The sequence below is a fragment of the Bombus bifarius genome, unplaced genomic scaffold (assembly GCF_011952205.1).
Source record: "Bombus bifarius isolate JDL3187 unplaced genomic scaffold, Bbif_JDL3187 scf7180000009949, whole genome shotgun sequence".
Lineage (NCBI taxonomy): Eukaryota > Metazoa > Arthropoda > Insecta > Hymenoptera > Apidae > Bombus > Bombus bifarius.
In genome coordinates, this window is record NW_022885435.1 from 249833 (window position 1) to 265170 (window position 15338).

Sequence of the window (15338 nt, forward strand, 5' to 3'; positions counted from 1 at the left end):
AGTTCACGGAAACGGTGTGTATGTTTGTATGTTGTATGTGTGTACGTGTGTATGTGTACATCATTACGATTGCGAAATATACAGAGTGTATAAACAGTAGGTGTAGTTCGTGCAAAGCCGTAAGTACTAGTTTCAAGGACAAATTTTTTTTTATTGCAGCCTATTCTACTTGTCAGGAGGAAGAAACGCCTCAAAGTTTCAATAATATTTAAACTGACTTTATTCATAATGTGTTTAGATTCTGCAATCAGGAGCAGGAAAAACAGCATCTATTGTTGCACGTCCATGTCTCAGGTCCATCATTATATACCCCACACATCCTATACATTATACATTATGCATGTGTTAAGATATAGAGAGGATTCGGAAATACAAAGAGTTTACTTTATTTCATACACAATAGCTATACATACGTGGAGGATAGATCTGTTCTGATGTAGCGAAATACCGAAGGCAAATTATTGCCGTCGCAATCCGTTAAATATATGTCGGGTTTACATTAGAATTAGGGTTAGGGGCGTGAAACGAATCTTCGTTTGGGTTACACGTTGTCGTTATGCAATAGAGAAGACATTGACTAGTGCAAATACGATTATTATAGAACCGGACAAGTAACCGTGGTAGTTAGGTACTCGAGAAACTAATGACAATGATCCTAGGTTCAATAACGAATCCGCGGTCGACGGGATGATAGATGAACGTGCTCACAAAATTCACTGGTCGTAAGGGGTTACTCTTTTCGTCGATAAGATCGCGAGAGAGAATGACTTTCCCGTCCCGATGATGCCACAGAGGAAAACTATAATGGGGTGTGTCTAAGGATGTCTAAATACTGTCCTGTATTTTTTGTACGAGTACGTAGCGAACCCGTAACGGATGAATCTCTGAATTTTCGAAAAGAAAGATTAATCGACTTTTATCACTACCACGTACCTCATTGTCAACTTCATTGACATCGATCTCGTTTTCAGCGGTTTTATTACGGGCATGAATTATTTTTGTTTTACACATAGCAAGGCTAGTTTGTGTAATATTACGTCAAGATCTTGGCTTAAAATTTGACGAGCAATCGCGATATCGTATTTTTAAATAACTATCAGTCAGGACATGAAAAATTTATCTCTAACCACTAACACCTGTAACGGACAAGATTTGAGCGATACGTTTAGTACCAATATCTCTTATTCCTCGCATTACTACTATATCAATCGTTCTTTTGCCAGAAATTCTCATGACTACGGATTCTTTAATTAGCGAACACTCGGCTCCGAAATCGGGGTAAAATGGAAACGACTCACCCGGATGGCTTGATCTACCAGTTAGCGCGTCCACTACGTAGAAGTCGATTCGACACTCGGTATTGAAATTATATTCAGGGCACTGCTTTGTAAAGGATTTTCCTCCATAATCAGATTGGTAGCTGCGCACCATGCAGCGGAGTCGAAAAATTGTTAGATTCCACACTCGATTTTTTGCACTAGCGACGGAATTAACTCGCGCACGATGGTCGTAAGCTCTTGCACTGTTATAACCGGCACTGATCCCACTTCTGATGTCGGGTTTACATTAGAATTAGGGTTAGGGGCGTGAAACAAATCTTCGTTTGGGTTACACGTTGTCGTTATGCAATAGAGAAGACATTGACTAGTGCAAATACGATTATTATAGAACCGGACAAGTAACCGTGGTAGTTAGGTACTCGAGAAACTAATGACAATGATCCTAGGTTCAATAACGAATCCGCGGTCGACGGGATGATAGATGAACGTACTCACAAAATCTAAGTCGGACGCGTAATATTCACTGGTCGTAAAGAGTTACTCCTTTCATCAATGAGATCGCGAGCGAGAATGCCTTTCCCGTCCCGATGATGCCACAGAGGAAAACTATAATGGGGTGTGTCCAAGGATACGAGATCATCGGATTCGTCGAGAAAAGCCTTCGTTCAGAAAGTAAGGGAAATTGACGTTGCTGCTAATTGGTCAATCTCCATATCGGTGGTTAGAAAAAGATGCTAGCCGCCCTCGAGGGAAAGTTGCTAATGGGAGACGCCGCTCGTTGAAAAATATGTCTCCCCTATCGTCCCGTAGTTGGGACAAAGACTGTTTGTCTGTTTGAAGGACTTTAGTTAACTAAACCTTAAGATTTATAACGGGCCCTCGGGCTAGCCGAACATGTACTGCGGAGACGCATCGACATCTGGCAATCATCTTACTCGAAGAATAGGGTCTGCGTGTGGCGAGCCACGGGACAGAAACCGTTGGAATGTTTACTGTCGCGTGTCGCCACGAATATTTCTTTTAAGGAGAGCTATAGAATTACTCCATACCTTTGTTAGGCAAAGCGTTCATCCCGTGACCGCGGCTACGTTCGGCGACTGACTGTCGCCTCGAGCCCAAGCTCATTATCACAACTCTCGAACAATTACAATCGGGTTGAATAACTACAATTGTTCAATTACAGCTATAGTAGACTCTAGGTTACAATGTTGCGGGATTATCCAAAATTCCAAAGGCTCCGGTGTTCTTTTATCTCCGACATATATATTCCTAGTAATGCTAGAGCAATATAACTAATAATTTATAAGACACTTAGTTCCCATTTCTTAAGACTTCTAATTCTATGTTCATAATTAAGAGAGTTAACTTCGTTGGAAATTTGATTGAGGTGCATTCTATACGATTGTACAGGATTTCTTCTAAACTGTCATTTAAGGGTAAAGCTATAGTTTTGAGTTTTGTTTTGTAAGTTATGTTGGTTTTTAATTTATTGTTTTCATCAAAAAGTTTATCTATATTTTTGTTTATTAATTCTAAATCATCGTCATCCAGAGTTACAAATAGACTTCTAGAAATGGATCCAACAAAATTCAATGACCCTCTTCGATAACGAGTGTGTGTCATAAGTTTAATATGCATTAGTAAATTGCCTAAATTTCTTTCGCGAGCGCGTGTAATCATTTCATTGAAATACGGACATTCACTTTTACAATGCTCTGTTAACATTAGTCTAAATCTCTTAATTTCGCTGATTTTTGCATATATATCCTTAATATCTAAACCTATAATTATGTTTACAGATTCGCTATATAAGTATGCATGAGCTAATTTTTCTTGATATATAGAACTATCGTTAAGAGGTATAACGTTTAGCTTAGCTAACTATGAAGAAGGTGAAGATCATCCTGGAAAGTAAGGTTTAATACAATTACCATATATTTTCCTAATCGAGTCATTTACTATTATTTCATAATAAGGGGTTTTTACTTTTTCAATGGTGTATGGCCCTAGCCATTCAGTATCTAACTTGTGTTCTTTATGATCGTTATACTAATACTAAATGTCCTTCTTTAAAAATAGATTGAGGTTTAATCATTTTTCTCCTTTGATCTCTTTGATATCTTTGTTTACTTTTCATTAGAGTTTCTCTGGCTTTAAGTAGTTTGGCATCCCATTCTCGTTTCCTGAAGCTAACTTCATCAACGTATGTTCTTTGGGGACTTTAGGATATGGTAGAGGGGAGATTGGCCTTATGTCCAAATGTTAGTTCGAAAAGCGTATATCCAGTGACATCCTGAACCACAGTGTTAGACACACAAAATTTAGGTTTTGATCCCATTCTGTTTCATTGTCGTTTTGTATAGCTTTTAACATGTCGGATATTACAGCGTGTGTTCGTTCTATGGTTCCGTTGGATCGTGGATGGAATGAAGTAGTTTTTATGTGTTTGATTCTAAATGCTTCTTCGTATTGTTGCATTAGTTCGCTAATAAAACTTTGTCCTCTATCAGTTAATATACGTTTGGGTGCGGAGAATATATATGTCGGAGAAGGGTCAGGAATAAGGTTGTGGGCGTTTGATGAATCTTCATTGGAATCGGCCATCGTCGTGCTATAACGAAGGTACGGTCTGTTAATACGAGTATGGATGCTACCGACTCGACAATCAACCGCGGCGTTTGGACACTCGCGATACTAGTGATGTTGGTCTTAGGTTCAATAACGAATCCGCGGTCAACGGGATGATAGATGTACGTGCTCACAAAAATCTAAGTCGGACTCTGCGAAAACGTGGAATATGCCCAAGCTCATTATCGCAACTTGCGAACAATTACAATCGGATTGAATAACTACAATTGTTTAATTACAGTTATAGTAGACTCTAGATTACAATGTTGCGGGATTATCCAAAATTCCAAAGGGCAGGCTCCGGTGTCCTTTCATCTCTAACATATATATGTGCTCAGATTTCAGAGCTTAGTTTTAGGAGTAATATATTGTATTTCCCAGATTACTTTCATTAATATTCGTCTTAAGACATTAATAACACTCAATTTTTATTTTATTAAAGCAAAATAAATATTCTTGTTTAATTAAAACTCTACTTCTAAAAAAATAAAACTATTTTATTTATGCAAAATTGTATGCAATAAAAGTTTCAATGAATACACTTCGTTTTGTAACTGTTTTCTTCAATCAGAAAAGATAACGGCCAAACAATTATTGTTATTCCACAACTAATTGGAAATTTTGACAGTTTAATTCGATCGTTGGATCGATTACACGTACGGTGATTTTTCAAATTCGGAATCAGTTACAGACCTGACTGAAGAGTTAAGCCCTGCGATGTGTAGTTGATCCAGGGACAGTGTGGCAAATCTATTCGTTCAACGCTGATTGGTTCCGCCATTTATAAAAGCGCTTCCTGCACCAGTTATGGCAGATTGGTATAGATATAAATGTATAAAGTATACGTTTACAAAGTTGTCTGTAAACAAAGTGTAATAATATTTACCGTGTATTAGAGTGTAAATAACGACGGAAATAAAGAATAATAAGAAAAAGTAAGATATTATTAAAAGTCGCTCTTATTAATAGATATAAATAATAGTTGAATAACCTTTTCATAAGATTGCTAAAGATAACCTCAAAAGAAAATACAACTTTTTTGCAAAGTTTAACAATAAATTATATTACAATTTTAAATTAACATCAAATTTTGAGCTACACACATCTTAGTAATTAAATCTGTATGGTGTTATCCGTTTTTACTTTAAGGTGATTTATACTTCGTGTTTATTACAAATTTTTGGTCATTATAGAGAACATACAGAATTAGCATTTAAGTTTGGAACGTTAGTTCAAATGCCTGATTACTCAGCCAAGGGATGCAGAAACAAGTCAGAGAGTGGTAAGAAAATGTATTATCTTCCAAACGATCCTAAACGAAGAGAGTAATTGTGAATTAATTGCGTAACTCTTGGTGGAAAGTAGAATGTAATTGAATATAAATCCAATTTTTAATATATTATGTTTAACAAAGTATTTGTATTACATTATTCCAGTCATACAGTATTTTAAAAAAATATATAATAAGCATAAAAAATATATTTAAGTTTTCATTAATGAAAGCAGACACTACTGACTTTAAGCTTTTAATTTCACTAATATGCCACACTGTCACTAATATGCCACACTGTCCCTAGGCCATAGTTGTACACACAGGTCTGTTAACTGCTGTAAAGGAGATAAGGTTCTTAATGTCGCAAGATGTACTTTACCAATTGACCACTATTGAACACTGCGATCGAGTAGCTAGGATTTTGTGTTTGGCGCCATTCTTCGGTGAAAGCACTAAAGGTAAAGAATATAAACTAAAGCAGTAAGCTTATTCAATAACTAATACTATATTATGTATTTATTATAATTTCTCACCATTTATTCCAAGCAGATCTACAATACTCCATTTATTACAGAAAGCATTGTTTAAATGAATATTAATTATGAACCATTATTAAACATGCATTATTATTACCAACAAACAAGTTTAACAAGACTACAATTTTCAAATTAAATATGTACACATATCTTTAATGCTTTTATATTTGACGCATATATTGGAAAGTAAGTTTGTTTTTAGTTTTTTCTTAATTTATTAAAAAATTGTGTAACTATTAACATTACCTATAACATACGTAAATAGTGTCACATTTAAAATATTACCCATGATTAAAAATTTTCAATGTTATTAAATTCTTTATTGAGGAAGCTAAATTATAATATAATTATAGAGTTTACAAAGGATTCTAATAATGAAAAAATATTTATTTTATATAACATTTATTAGAAATTAGTTAGGTATAAAATAAGAATAATATAATCATAATAATCATATATCTAAGATAAAAGTTGATCTCTATGATCATTAACCTGGTGTTGCTTTTTCCTCACACCCTCCTGCTACACGCTTCGAAGCAGAACATACAGCGAGTAGATATTACGGAATCAGATCCAACAGCAAACAATACAATATGTATAGAACTCTAATCATGGAAACACCAACACCTTTGGTAGCCGAAGTTATGCACAAGTAACTAACCAATCGCCACCCTTAACACCAACATAGCCAAATCCATCAGTAATACGCTCAAGCAACCACCGTTACAATACTAACTAACGGCAATTACTTCCAGATGTAGCAGTATATGCACCACTGCGAACAGGCAGTACATTGACAGAGATTATAGAAGTAGCATTGGCAACTACTACTTATGAACCAAATAATTGGCAAACAAAAATAATTCCGCAAGACTTTCTTGACAAAATCAGAGGAAAAAAGGTAAGCGAAAGCAAAATGACAAAAACATAGAGCACTTGAAAGCAAAAAAACATCTAAACAAACTTGCAAAGGAAATAGAAAGTAAAATAAAAGATCATAATAATAACGAATTCTCAAAATTCATAGATTCACTTTCTGCGTACGAGAATTCCAACTATTTCCTATGGAAAGCCACGAACAAAATAAAGGAGCCAATTAAACTAATCCCAGCAATCAGATTAACGGACAACACATGAGCCAGAAGCAACGAAGAGCAAGCTGAAGAATTTTCCAACCACCTTTGTTGAAGTTATCTCTTCGAGGAACGCGTGATGAATGTGTAACAGAAATATATTTAAGTATAAGTGTAACTGTAAGTATAAGTATAAATATAAGCATAAGTATAAGTACAGTGTATACTAATCCAGAACCACACTGTGGCAGCGTTACATTACAACAGAGCTTCGAAGCCATGAGTCTATGGGTATTTATATGTCGGAGATGAAAGAACACCGGAGCCTTTGGAATTTTGGATAATCCCGCAACATTGTAATCTAGAGTCTACTATAGCTGTAATTAGACAATTGTAGTTATTCAATCCGATTGTAATTGTTCGCGAGTTGTGATAATGAGTTTGGGCTCGAGGCGACAGCCAGTCGCCGAACGTAGCCGCGGTCACGGGATGAACGCTTTGTTTAACAAAGGTATGGAGTAATTCTATAGCTCTCTTTAAAAGAAATATTTGTAGCGGCACGCGACAGTAAACATTTCAACGGTTTCTGTCCTGTGGCTCGCCACACGCAGATCCTATTCTTCGGGTATGATGGTTACCAAATGCCGACGCGTCTCCACAGTACGTGATCAGCTAGTCCGAGGGCCGTTATAAACACTAAGATCTAGTTACCTAAAGTCCTTCAAACGGACAAACAGTCTTTGTCCCAACTACGGGAAGTTAGGGGAGATCTATTTTTTCAACGAACGATGTCTCCCACTAGCAACTTTCCCTCGAGGGCGGCTAGCATCTTTTTCTAACTACCGATATGGAGATTGACCAATTAGCAGCAATGTCAATTTCCCTTACTTTCCGAACGAAGACTATCCCCGACGAATCCGATGATCTCGTGTCCTTAGACATACCCCACCATAGTTTTCTTCTGTGGCATCGTCGGGACGAAAAGTCATTCTTTCTTGCGGTCCCATCGACTAATAGAGTAACCCTTTACGACCAGTGAATATTACGCGTCCGACTTAGATTTTGTGAGCACGTTCATCTATTATCCCGTCGACCGCGGATTCGTTATTGAACCTAGGATCATTGTCATTAGTTTCTCGAGTATCTAATTACCACGGTTACTTGTCTAGTTCTATGATAATCGTATTTGCATTAGTCGAAGTCTTCTCTATTGCATAACGACGACGTGTAATCCAAACGAAGATTCGTTTCACGCCCCTAACCCTAATTCTAATGTAAACCCGACATATATATTCTAAAACTTCCGATTAATAGGGTAGATGTTGCCACCAGAAATAGTCTAGGGACTATTTCAAACAATTTTTTTTTCTTTTACAATGGACTATTTTTCTCTACTTCCAATTTTCCTTTTACTATTTTGTATTTATTGTAGATTTTATATTTTGTCTTTACGTCAAGAATGTTATTGTGTTGTAAGTATTGTCACGTCTGTCGTATTCTCGGTAACAACTCGTATGAATTCTCAATCTCGTATCGCGTCTCTCAAGCGCACTACCGTTGGAGAATTCTCAATTCGTTGTACCTTGTGTCTGCCGGGGTCTTAGTCTAAACGTCGTGTTGTCTCTCACTCTCTCTCTCTTTTCTATTCAATAGTTGTTATGTTAATAGGTAGCGTTACTTACATTTAATGCAACTGGCAAATAAATTCCACGTTTCGGCAGGAATACTAGTACGGGAGAGGATTAAAATTCTTCGGAATAAATAATTAGAATGGACGCACAGATTTATTTCGTGCGTTGGGTTGGTGTTGTTATATTATAATTTATTCAAATTTTACTTGATCGAATTAACGGTTAATCGAACTGTGACACTTAAAGAATAACAATATAAACGCCTTTATTAACAAATTGGTAACTAACACTGATACTTTTCTGTTGTATTAAATTTTATTGGAGACGCAATTGAGCGAAGGGTTGTATGGACGCCGCGGTTAACAAATGGTAACAATTATGGATACTTATCACAATTTTACTAACTTGATATTGGTTTCGATGATCGGGCCGGCCGTGACAATGTGAACACTTTTATATTTCTTTCAAATAACGACTTAGAATATACAATTTCTCTTTTCTTGAGAAGATGACAAACAGGGTGGACAATGAAACTCTATTGGACTCTACTGAACTGACTGATTAAACTGAATTTTCTTGCACTCTTCGAACTCGACTGAACTCTTTATGATCTCTCTGAACCGACTGAAACCTTTTAACCGACTAAAAAGCTTTTTTCGTATGCTGCTACTCTTATTTATAACTAATTCATGGGTAATGGGACTTCTATTGTTCTATGGAGTCGTTGTACGCATGGCATGTGTTGTTTCGTGTTTCTTTCAATAGAGTATAGTAAGTTTTGTTTGTTTTATTTTTTTTCTTTTTTTATTTATTTCATGGAAAACGTCGTGAAGTGGTTGTCTTCAATGTGTAGTTTTATGTGTTTTGGTTACTCATTATTTATTTGTATAGATTATTTGGATTTTGATAATTACTTTCGGTATTTTTATTGGTGATTTACATGAATATATTTTGATATGTAGTTGCAGGTTGTCCTATCTCCGTAGCGGCATATTATGAATTTTGATTTTGTTATTTGTTTAGATTGATTATTAGTAGATTTCTATTTGCAATGCATGGCTTGAGGCTTCATTTCAACGTTTACGTTCTAAGGTCATCTCGTCCTTGTTTCTTTACTAATAATGGTAGTGTTGGGAGTTTTGCTTATTTATTATTTGTTCACAATATTTAGAATCCGATCAGTATTTTCGTTTATGTTTTTCTTTTGGATACAGGTTATATGGAGACGGAGGTACTTGCACCTGAGCAACCTGTATTGTTGTGTGCACTGAGCAAGTATGTATTGTTTATTCATTTTATCATGTGTTGTTTATTTCATTAATTTGTGCGTTTTGTTTTAAGTGCAAGAAGTGGAAAAAGAAGAATAAGGGGAAACGCAAGTCACGCAAACGGTATGTGAATGTTTCGAGAAAGTGTAACGTCAATTCACATCAGAGACCAGGCCACACACCACGGACATGATGACACCCAGATGTCTGCATATCCTTGGTGCGCACCCTCAATAGGCTGAAGTGCCCACCAGGGGCCTTGGCATTTTCATAGTTAAGGTCCGTCGGACCAAGCGAGTATTTCCTGTCTTAAATTTCCCTTTACGTTTATTGTCTACCACGTGTTAGCTTAGAAAGTTAGTTTTCTCCACATCTGGTATGTTCCGTTGGCAACTTTCTCGCGAGGGCGGCTAAACTCCTTCCTGGTCCACCAACCGTCCTATAATCCAATCGGAGACGGTGTCTACTGCCCTCACTTCTTTAACCAAAATTGTCATCAGCAAATCCGATAGTCCCGTGTCCTTAGACACACCCACCCCTAGCTTTCCTCAGACACAGTATCGTCAGTAAAACTTCACTTATTCTGTATCCTTACAATAGTCAACATATCTATATCGGTCTCTACACTTATAAGTCGCGTACTTAATGTATTGTTGTAACTAAGTTTTACATAACGTGGTTGGAGTAAATTGTGATTTATGCTAATTCAGTGCGTGTTACGTTGTGATTGGTGAATTCACAATAAAGGTTGATTAAAACAAAGTTAATTGTTGTGTTACGACTCAACTATATCTTATTTCCACCAACCAACCCTAAAAATTATGTGACAAAAGCGTGGTTGTCGTGGCGGTGTAAGAAACCGTGCGCAGAAGTTGAGGACGTTGGAGAGGGTGCGTTCTGAACAGATAGACACTGTGGCTTCGACATTAGCCTGATGGTTCTCTGGCCGTTGAGCTGGCCCTATCGGATGAAGACACCGTTGAGCTACCGATTCTCCATCGATCGAAGTCCTTGATACGGATAATTGTTCAAAGGTTCGATTCCTGGATGAAATTCCTGCGGAGGTTTTGGACGCTTACTTGCGTCATTTCTATTCCGGTGAAAGGGGGATTTCTCCTGTCGTGCGTTCGTGGTGTATAAAAAAGTTTTGCGAACTGAATCCAGGTGCTCCGTATTTTGACTTTGATTTTATTTGATAGCAGTGTCTTGTTTATTTGCCGTATTTTAGATATATAAGTGTTGATTTGTTTGGTGTTATAGGTCGAATAAAGAATTTTTTTATTTTATTTATTTTTATTTGCGCGGTATTTTAGTTCGTCGTAATTTTATGTCTTTCTTGTGACTACAGGTTATGTTGTGTAGGTATGTATCCTTTATTTATTTTAACCTCGTCCTGTTTCCTATGGTGCTTCGTCTATTTCCCTCCTTAATCTTATATGTGTCGTTTCAGCGTGAGGGGAGGAGATATTCCAAAAGTGTGTATAAATGGCTCATGAAGGCGATACGGATGATTCGTAGAAAGTCTCGTTTCCCAAAGGAGGCTCCTGTCGAAGTCCTGGATGTTCTTTTATGTCACCGCTCTTCTAGTCAAAGGAATTTTCTATTGTGTGTCCTTGGTGTATAGTGTATGTTGACGTTTCGTGTGTGATTTTATTAATATAGTGCCTTGTTTGTTTATGTGTGTCGATATGCCTAGGTGTTATCTAATCGTATAATTTTGTATTTTATATAGGATATATTTTGTGTGATTGTTGCTTCCGGTGTTTGGTTTGGTTTATTGTTAAAGCGAATATAGGTTTTGATAATTTGGTGGATGCGGAGATGTCTTCATCAGAGGCTCTCAAATCATAAATTCGTAAATTATCATGGTTAATTAATTAGTTGAAATCGCTGGTTAATCTTTGTTGATAGAATTTCAAATCGTAATTTGAATTGTCAATCATAGGTTATTCCTGATTGTATATTGTTATATTATGTTATGTAGTATTATTACATTTATTAATTTATTTTTATTGGTTTCTTGATTAACTTCCAAGTCGTTTTAATTAATTGGTTTTTCGGATCGTAATTTACGTTGCACGATCAACGTTGCAGGTACAGAATCCCAGCTGCTCGGCATGGGCCAATAAACAAGCTAGTGCTCCAGTGCCTCCGCCAACAAGTGAACCAATAGCTCCAAACAAAAGCTGATACAAAACAGAAGTTCCCATACTTTGCAATGTCGCAAAAAGAGAACCAGCAACAACATTACCGATACTTGATTGCCAAGCTGCAGCTATGGACCCAGAAACAACACCAGTAGAGGCAAACCCAACTATCGGCAACGCAAAGAATCCCAAACAAAACGTAGTCACGATACTGGATCCGAGAATAATATGTCGCAAAATTCTCAAATTCTCCTCATTCACAATCGGCTTGTTGCAACGGGTGCAAAATTGGAAATTGAACATCTTCCAGAACTGGTTCAGCATTGTCCAAACGATAACTACTCACAAGGTCCAAGTACTTTAAACGAAAAGGCATTCATTATTGACAAAAAAAAAAAGGAATCACGATAATAGGAAACAACTTTACCATCAATCACCGGTCCAACCGCCGCCCAGCTGTCATCGTGTCCCAAGAGCGAATAAACCAGCACTATCGACCGATGATTACGTAAAATCCCCCCAGTGGACTTTGACCGCCAACCTTAGATTCCAGCTGGGAGTGGGGAAATGGCGTCAGAAAGGCAGATAAGCAGTCTCGAGCACCAGACGTAGTAACGGGAAAACCGGTTACAGGCGTAAGAGAGGAGACGGCGACGACAGGATCTAATGCGCAACCTTGCGATATCCGACTACTGATCGACGCAAACGGTCTTGATCCTTGTCTGATCTCGAATTACACGCGCGTGGCAACAAACATCCGTTTGACGGTAAAACGCGAGAGAGTGGTGACCACTATCTACTCGAGTTTTGTAAGACTAACCTGGAACTAACCGGGTTGTCAACACTAGGGCGTTCCGTCTACCAACTCGACCATTACGAGATAAACTTTGACAACCTGTAACTCGTAAACGGTACCGAAAACCCATGTCGAAGGGTCAGGTTTTATGGAAACTGATGACACGAACTATCTATCGGTCGTGGATCAGTCCTGCTCCGAAGCACCGGAACAAAGTTACAACCGGACCAAGGCACCTTTGTGTCGAGTATGCAGCGTTTAATTAAACAATAAAGATAGCGGTACGTGTACTTTAACAGCCCCGTAACTCGTAAACGATATCGAAAACCCGTGTCGCAGGGTCAGGCTTTATGGAACCTGGACTCGTGTACTATCCAACGTTACTGGTCCTATCGCGATGGAACCAACCTGGAAAAAGTTACGACGCGAAAAATGTACCTCTGTGTCTGGTACGCTGTGACCGACCGTGCCATAGTTACAGCGTTACGCGTAACTTGGCAACCGCGTAACTCGTAAACGGTACAGTTTGCTAAGAGATCAAATTAGTCGAATGGGACAAACTGATTAACCGGATTTCGTACACCTTTGGATGCATGGCATGGAACCACGAAAGAGATGTACTGCACACAAACTGAACTTTGAAACTTTGTTAATTGTAATTTTAGAAACGAATACATTCAGTTCTCAATATGTTTAATAGATACGATAGATATGGTACAATGGATTTTCAAAACTTTCAAACGATACATAATCTCTAACTGTTTGATATGATACGATAGAACAAAGTTACATTTATTTAAACAGATGTACATTTCATCAGATGTACATCAACATATGTAGATTTCAACATGCTCAATATGGTACAATTCACGAGTAATAGAGACAATTGAGACAAATGATCAGACTGATTGCAGCGAGACACAATATCATCTTCTTCGATTCTAATGGGATCGATATCAATATTCGTAGAAGATAATCCAATCGGTTTAACGTGAACGTTCGCCATTGTTACCATCTGGACGTCGTTTTCATCTTCCTTGTCGGTCCGGTTGGAATCGAGAATTCGATCGATAACTGGATTATCCATCGACTTATCTCCTCGCAAAAACTTCGGAATGACAGAAAAATACAACCAGCAACCAAAAGTGTCACCTTTCTCTCGTGATCTCGCATTACGACATACGACAAAACTTCGTACAAAATGCCCTTATCAATCAGCATGTCCTTGAACTTCCAGCTTTTAGGAGGTTTCAGGTTCTCAACTTTTTCGCTAATACCTTGCCAAATGATCCTCCTCTCGAACGGGTCCAGCATGGCGATACTTACGCCCAAGAATTTGGTCACGTCTGGCCAATGGAACAGAAACATCACTTTCCCATTGCGGCGTACCAGCAAAATGTACAGAATGAAACGCTTGTCCACAGGATAATAGAGGACTTCTCTTTTCAACGTAACGTTCAAAATTGAATCCATGACTGCGAAACATCGAGCGTGGAGACGATCAATCAAGTTGGAAAATACGAGCACAATTGTGACCAAAGTTGCTCCGGGGTGGTATTTGTACGATCGCGAAACGGGAAAGGAAAACAGGCGAGTCGATCTTCGTCGCGGACGATCAAGGAAACGTGGGCAATGAATAGTCGGAACAAACGAGTGTCCACCCACGTATCAACGGAAACCTATCGGAAACGGCCGTCCGACGATCGGATCCATGTATCTATCTGCCCAACGCGACAACGGAAACAATCGTTCGTTGCGACAATTGTATACCTGTCCAAAATCGACTGCCGTCTGTCCCTCAATCAACGTGACGTGTATTACGACCAACGGAATACTCGTTATCACGATTATGCGAGAGACAGTACTTGGATCGGCTTAGATCAGGATCAATGGAAACTCGGAAGCCTCGGAACATAGGAACATATCAACACCATTTAAACGTTCAAAACTTTATTTTTTTACAATCAGAATCATTAACCAATAATAGAATCGGTTGAACCAATTGAACCGTATTTCGTTTGCCGATTTTTCAGAAAATGGGAAACGATTGTACCAAGGGATTCGTTGCGTGATGTTTTCTCTCGTCAGGACAGTGATCCAAACCCTTGTCCAAATTGTCCTCCTACTTCTTTTCCTACAAGATTAACGTTCACGTCGTTATCGATAAGCTGGCCATACGTGTGCACTTGGTTGTGTGCACTTCGAACATTTATTTCTAATATTCAGTTTTCAGTATATTGTACGTTATTACATACTGCGACTCATGGCTGCTGCGATTTGAAAAATAATTTATTTTAAACGATAAGAAGATTTTATAGAAGGAAGAACTGTTAATAACTTTTCGTTCTATTTTGTGTTACAGGTGGGTGAGATAATTTCAATCCAGAATACTACGAGTCCAAAATCGACAAGTTTGGCCTTAGAACGCGATTGGTAAGGTAACGGACTGGATAAATAGTACTTCCAAAAACCTAACCCCAAATTTTAATAATATCTTCACTGCTATTTTAAACGCTGTAACAGCGTTTGACATTTCTTAAAGACAAAATTAATCCTTCAGTGTGCCTGTAAAATACATTTAAAAATTTCGGCCTATGAGAATCAACATTTCTTAGAAATGTACTATGCGTTACAATAAAAAAATGGATAGATCGTTATAAAAAAATAATTATAATGCAGCAATAGACACTCATTTGATAAATTGAA

At 37.7% G+C, this 15338-nt stretch overlaps 2 protein-coding genes across 5 annotated transcripts; one reads left to right on the forward strand and one right to left on the reverse strand.

The window, feature by feature from the left end:
* The first annotated feature begins 4638 nt into the window (after positions 1–4638).
* LOC117215966 lies at positions 4639–7109 on the forward strand. Of its 4 annotated transcripts, XR_004489259.1 has the most exons (7): positions 4639–4843; positions 5058–5190; positions 5486–5639; positions 5756–5903; positions 6473–6618; positions 6745–6970; positions 7042–7109. XR_004489259.1 is itself a non-coding variant. In XM_033462522.1 (5 exons), the coding sequence occupies exons 2-4, from the start codon at positions 5540–5542 to the stop codon at positions 6802–6804; spliced, it is 306 nt and encodes a 101-aa protein (XP_033318413.1). In that variant the 5' UTR covers positions 4639–4843; positions 5486–5539; the 3' UTR covers positions 6805–6970; positions 7042–7109. The 4 variants fall into 4 exon arrangements, 1 of the variants encoding a protein (XP_033318413.1); XR_004489257.1 differs by lacking the exon at positions 5756–5903; XR_004489258.1 differs by lacking the exon at positions 5756–5903 and having other exon boundaries at positions 5102–5190.
* A 3350-nt stretch (positions 7110–10459) lies between these two features.
* LOC117215965 lies at positions 10460–12364 on the reverse strand. The gene is made up of 2 exons (XM_033462521.1): positions 12264–12364; positions 10460–12194 (listed from the first exon to the last, which is right to left on the reverse strand). The coding sequence occupies exon 2, from the start codon at positions 12158–12160 to the stop codon at positions 11759–11761; it is 402 nt and encodes a 133-aa protein (XP_033318412.1). The 5' UTR covers positions 12161–12194; positions 12264–12364; the 3' UTR covers positions 10460–11758.
* Between the last annotated feature and the right edge of the window lie 2974 nt (positions 12365–15338).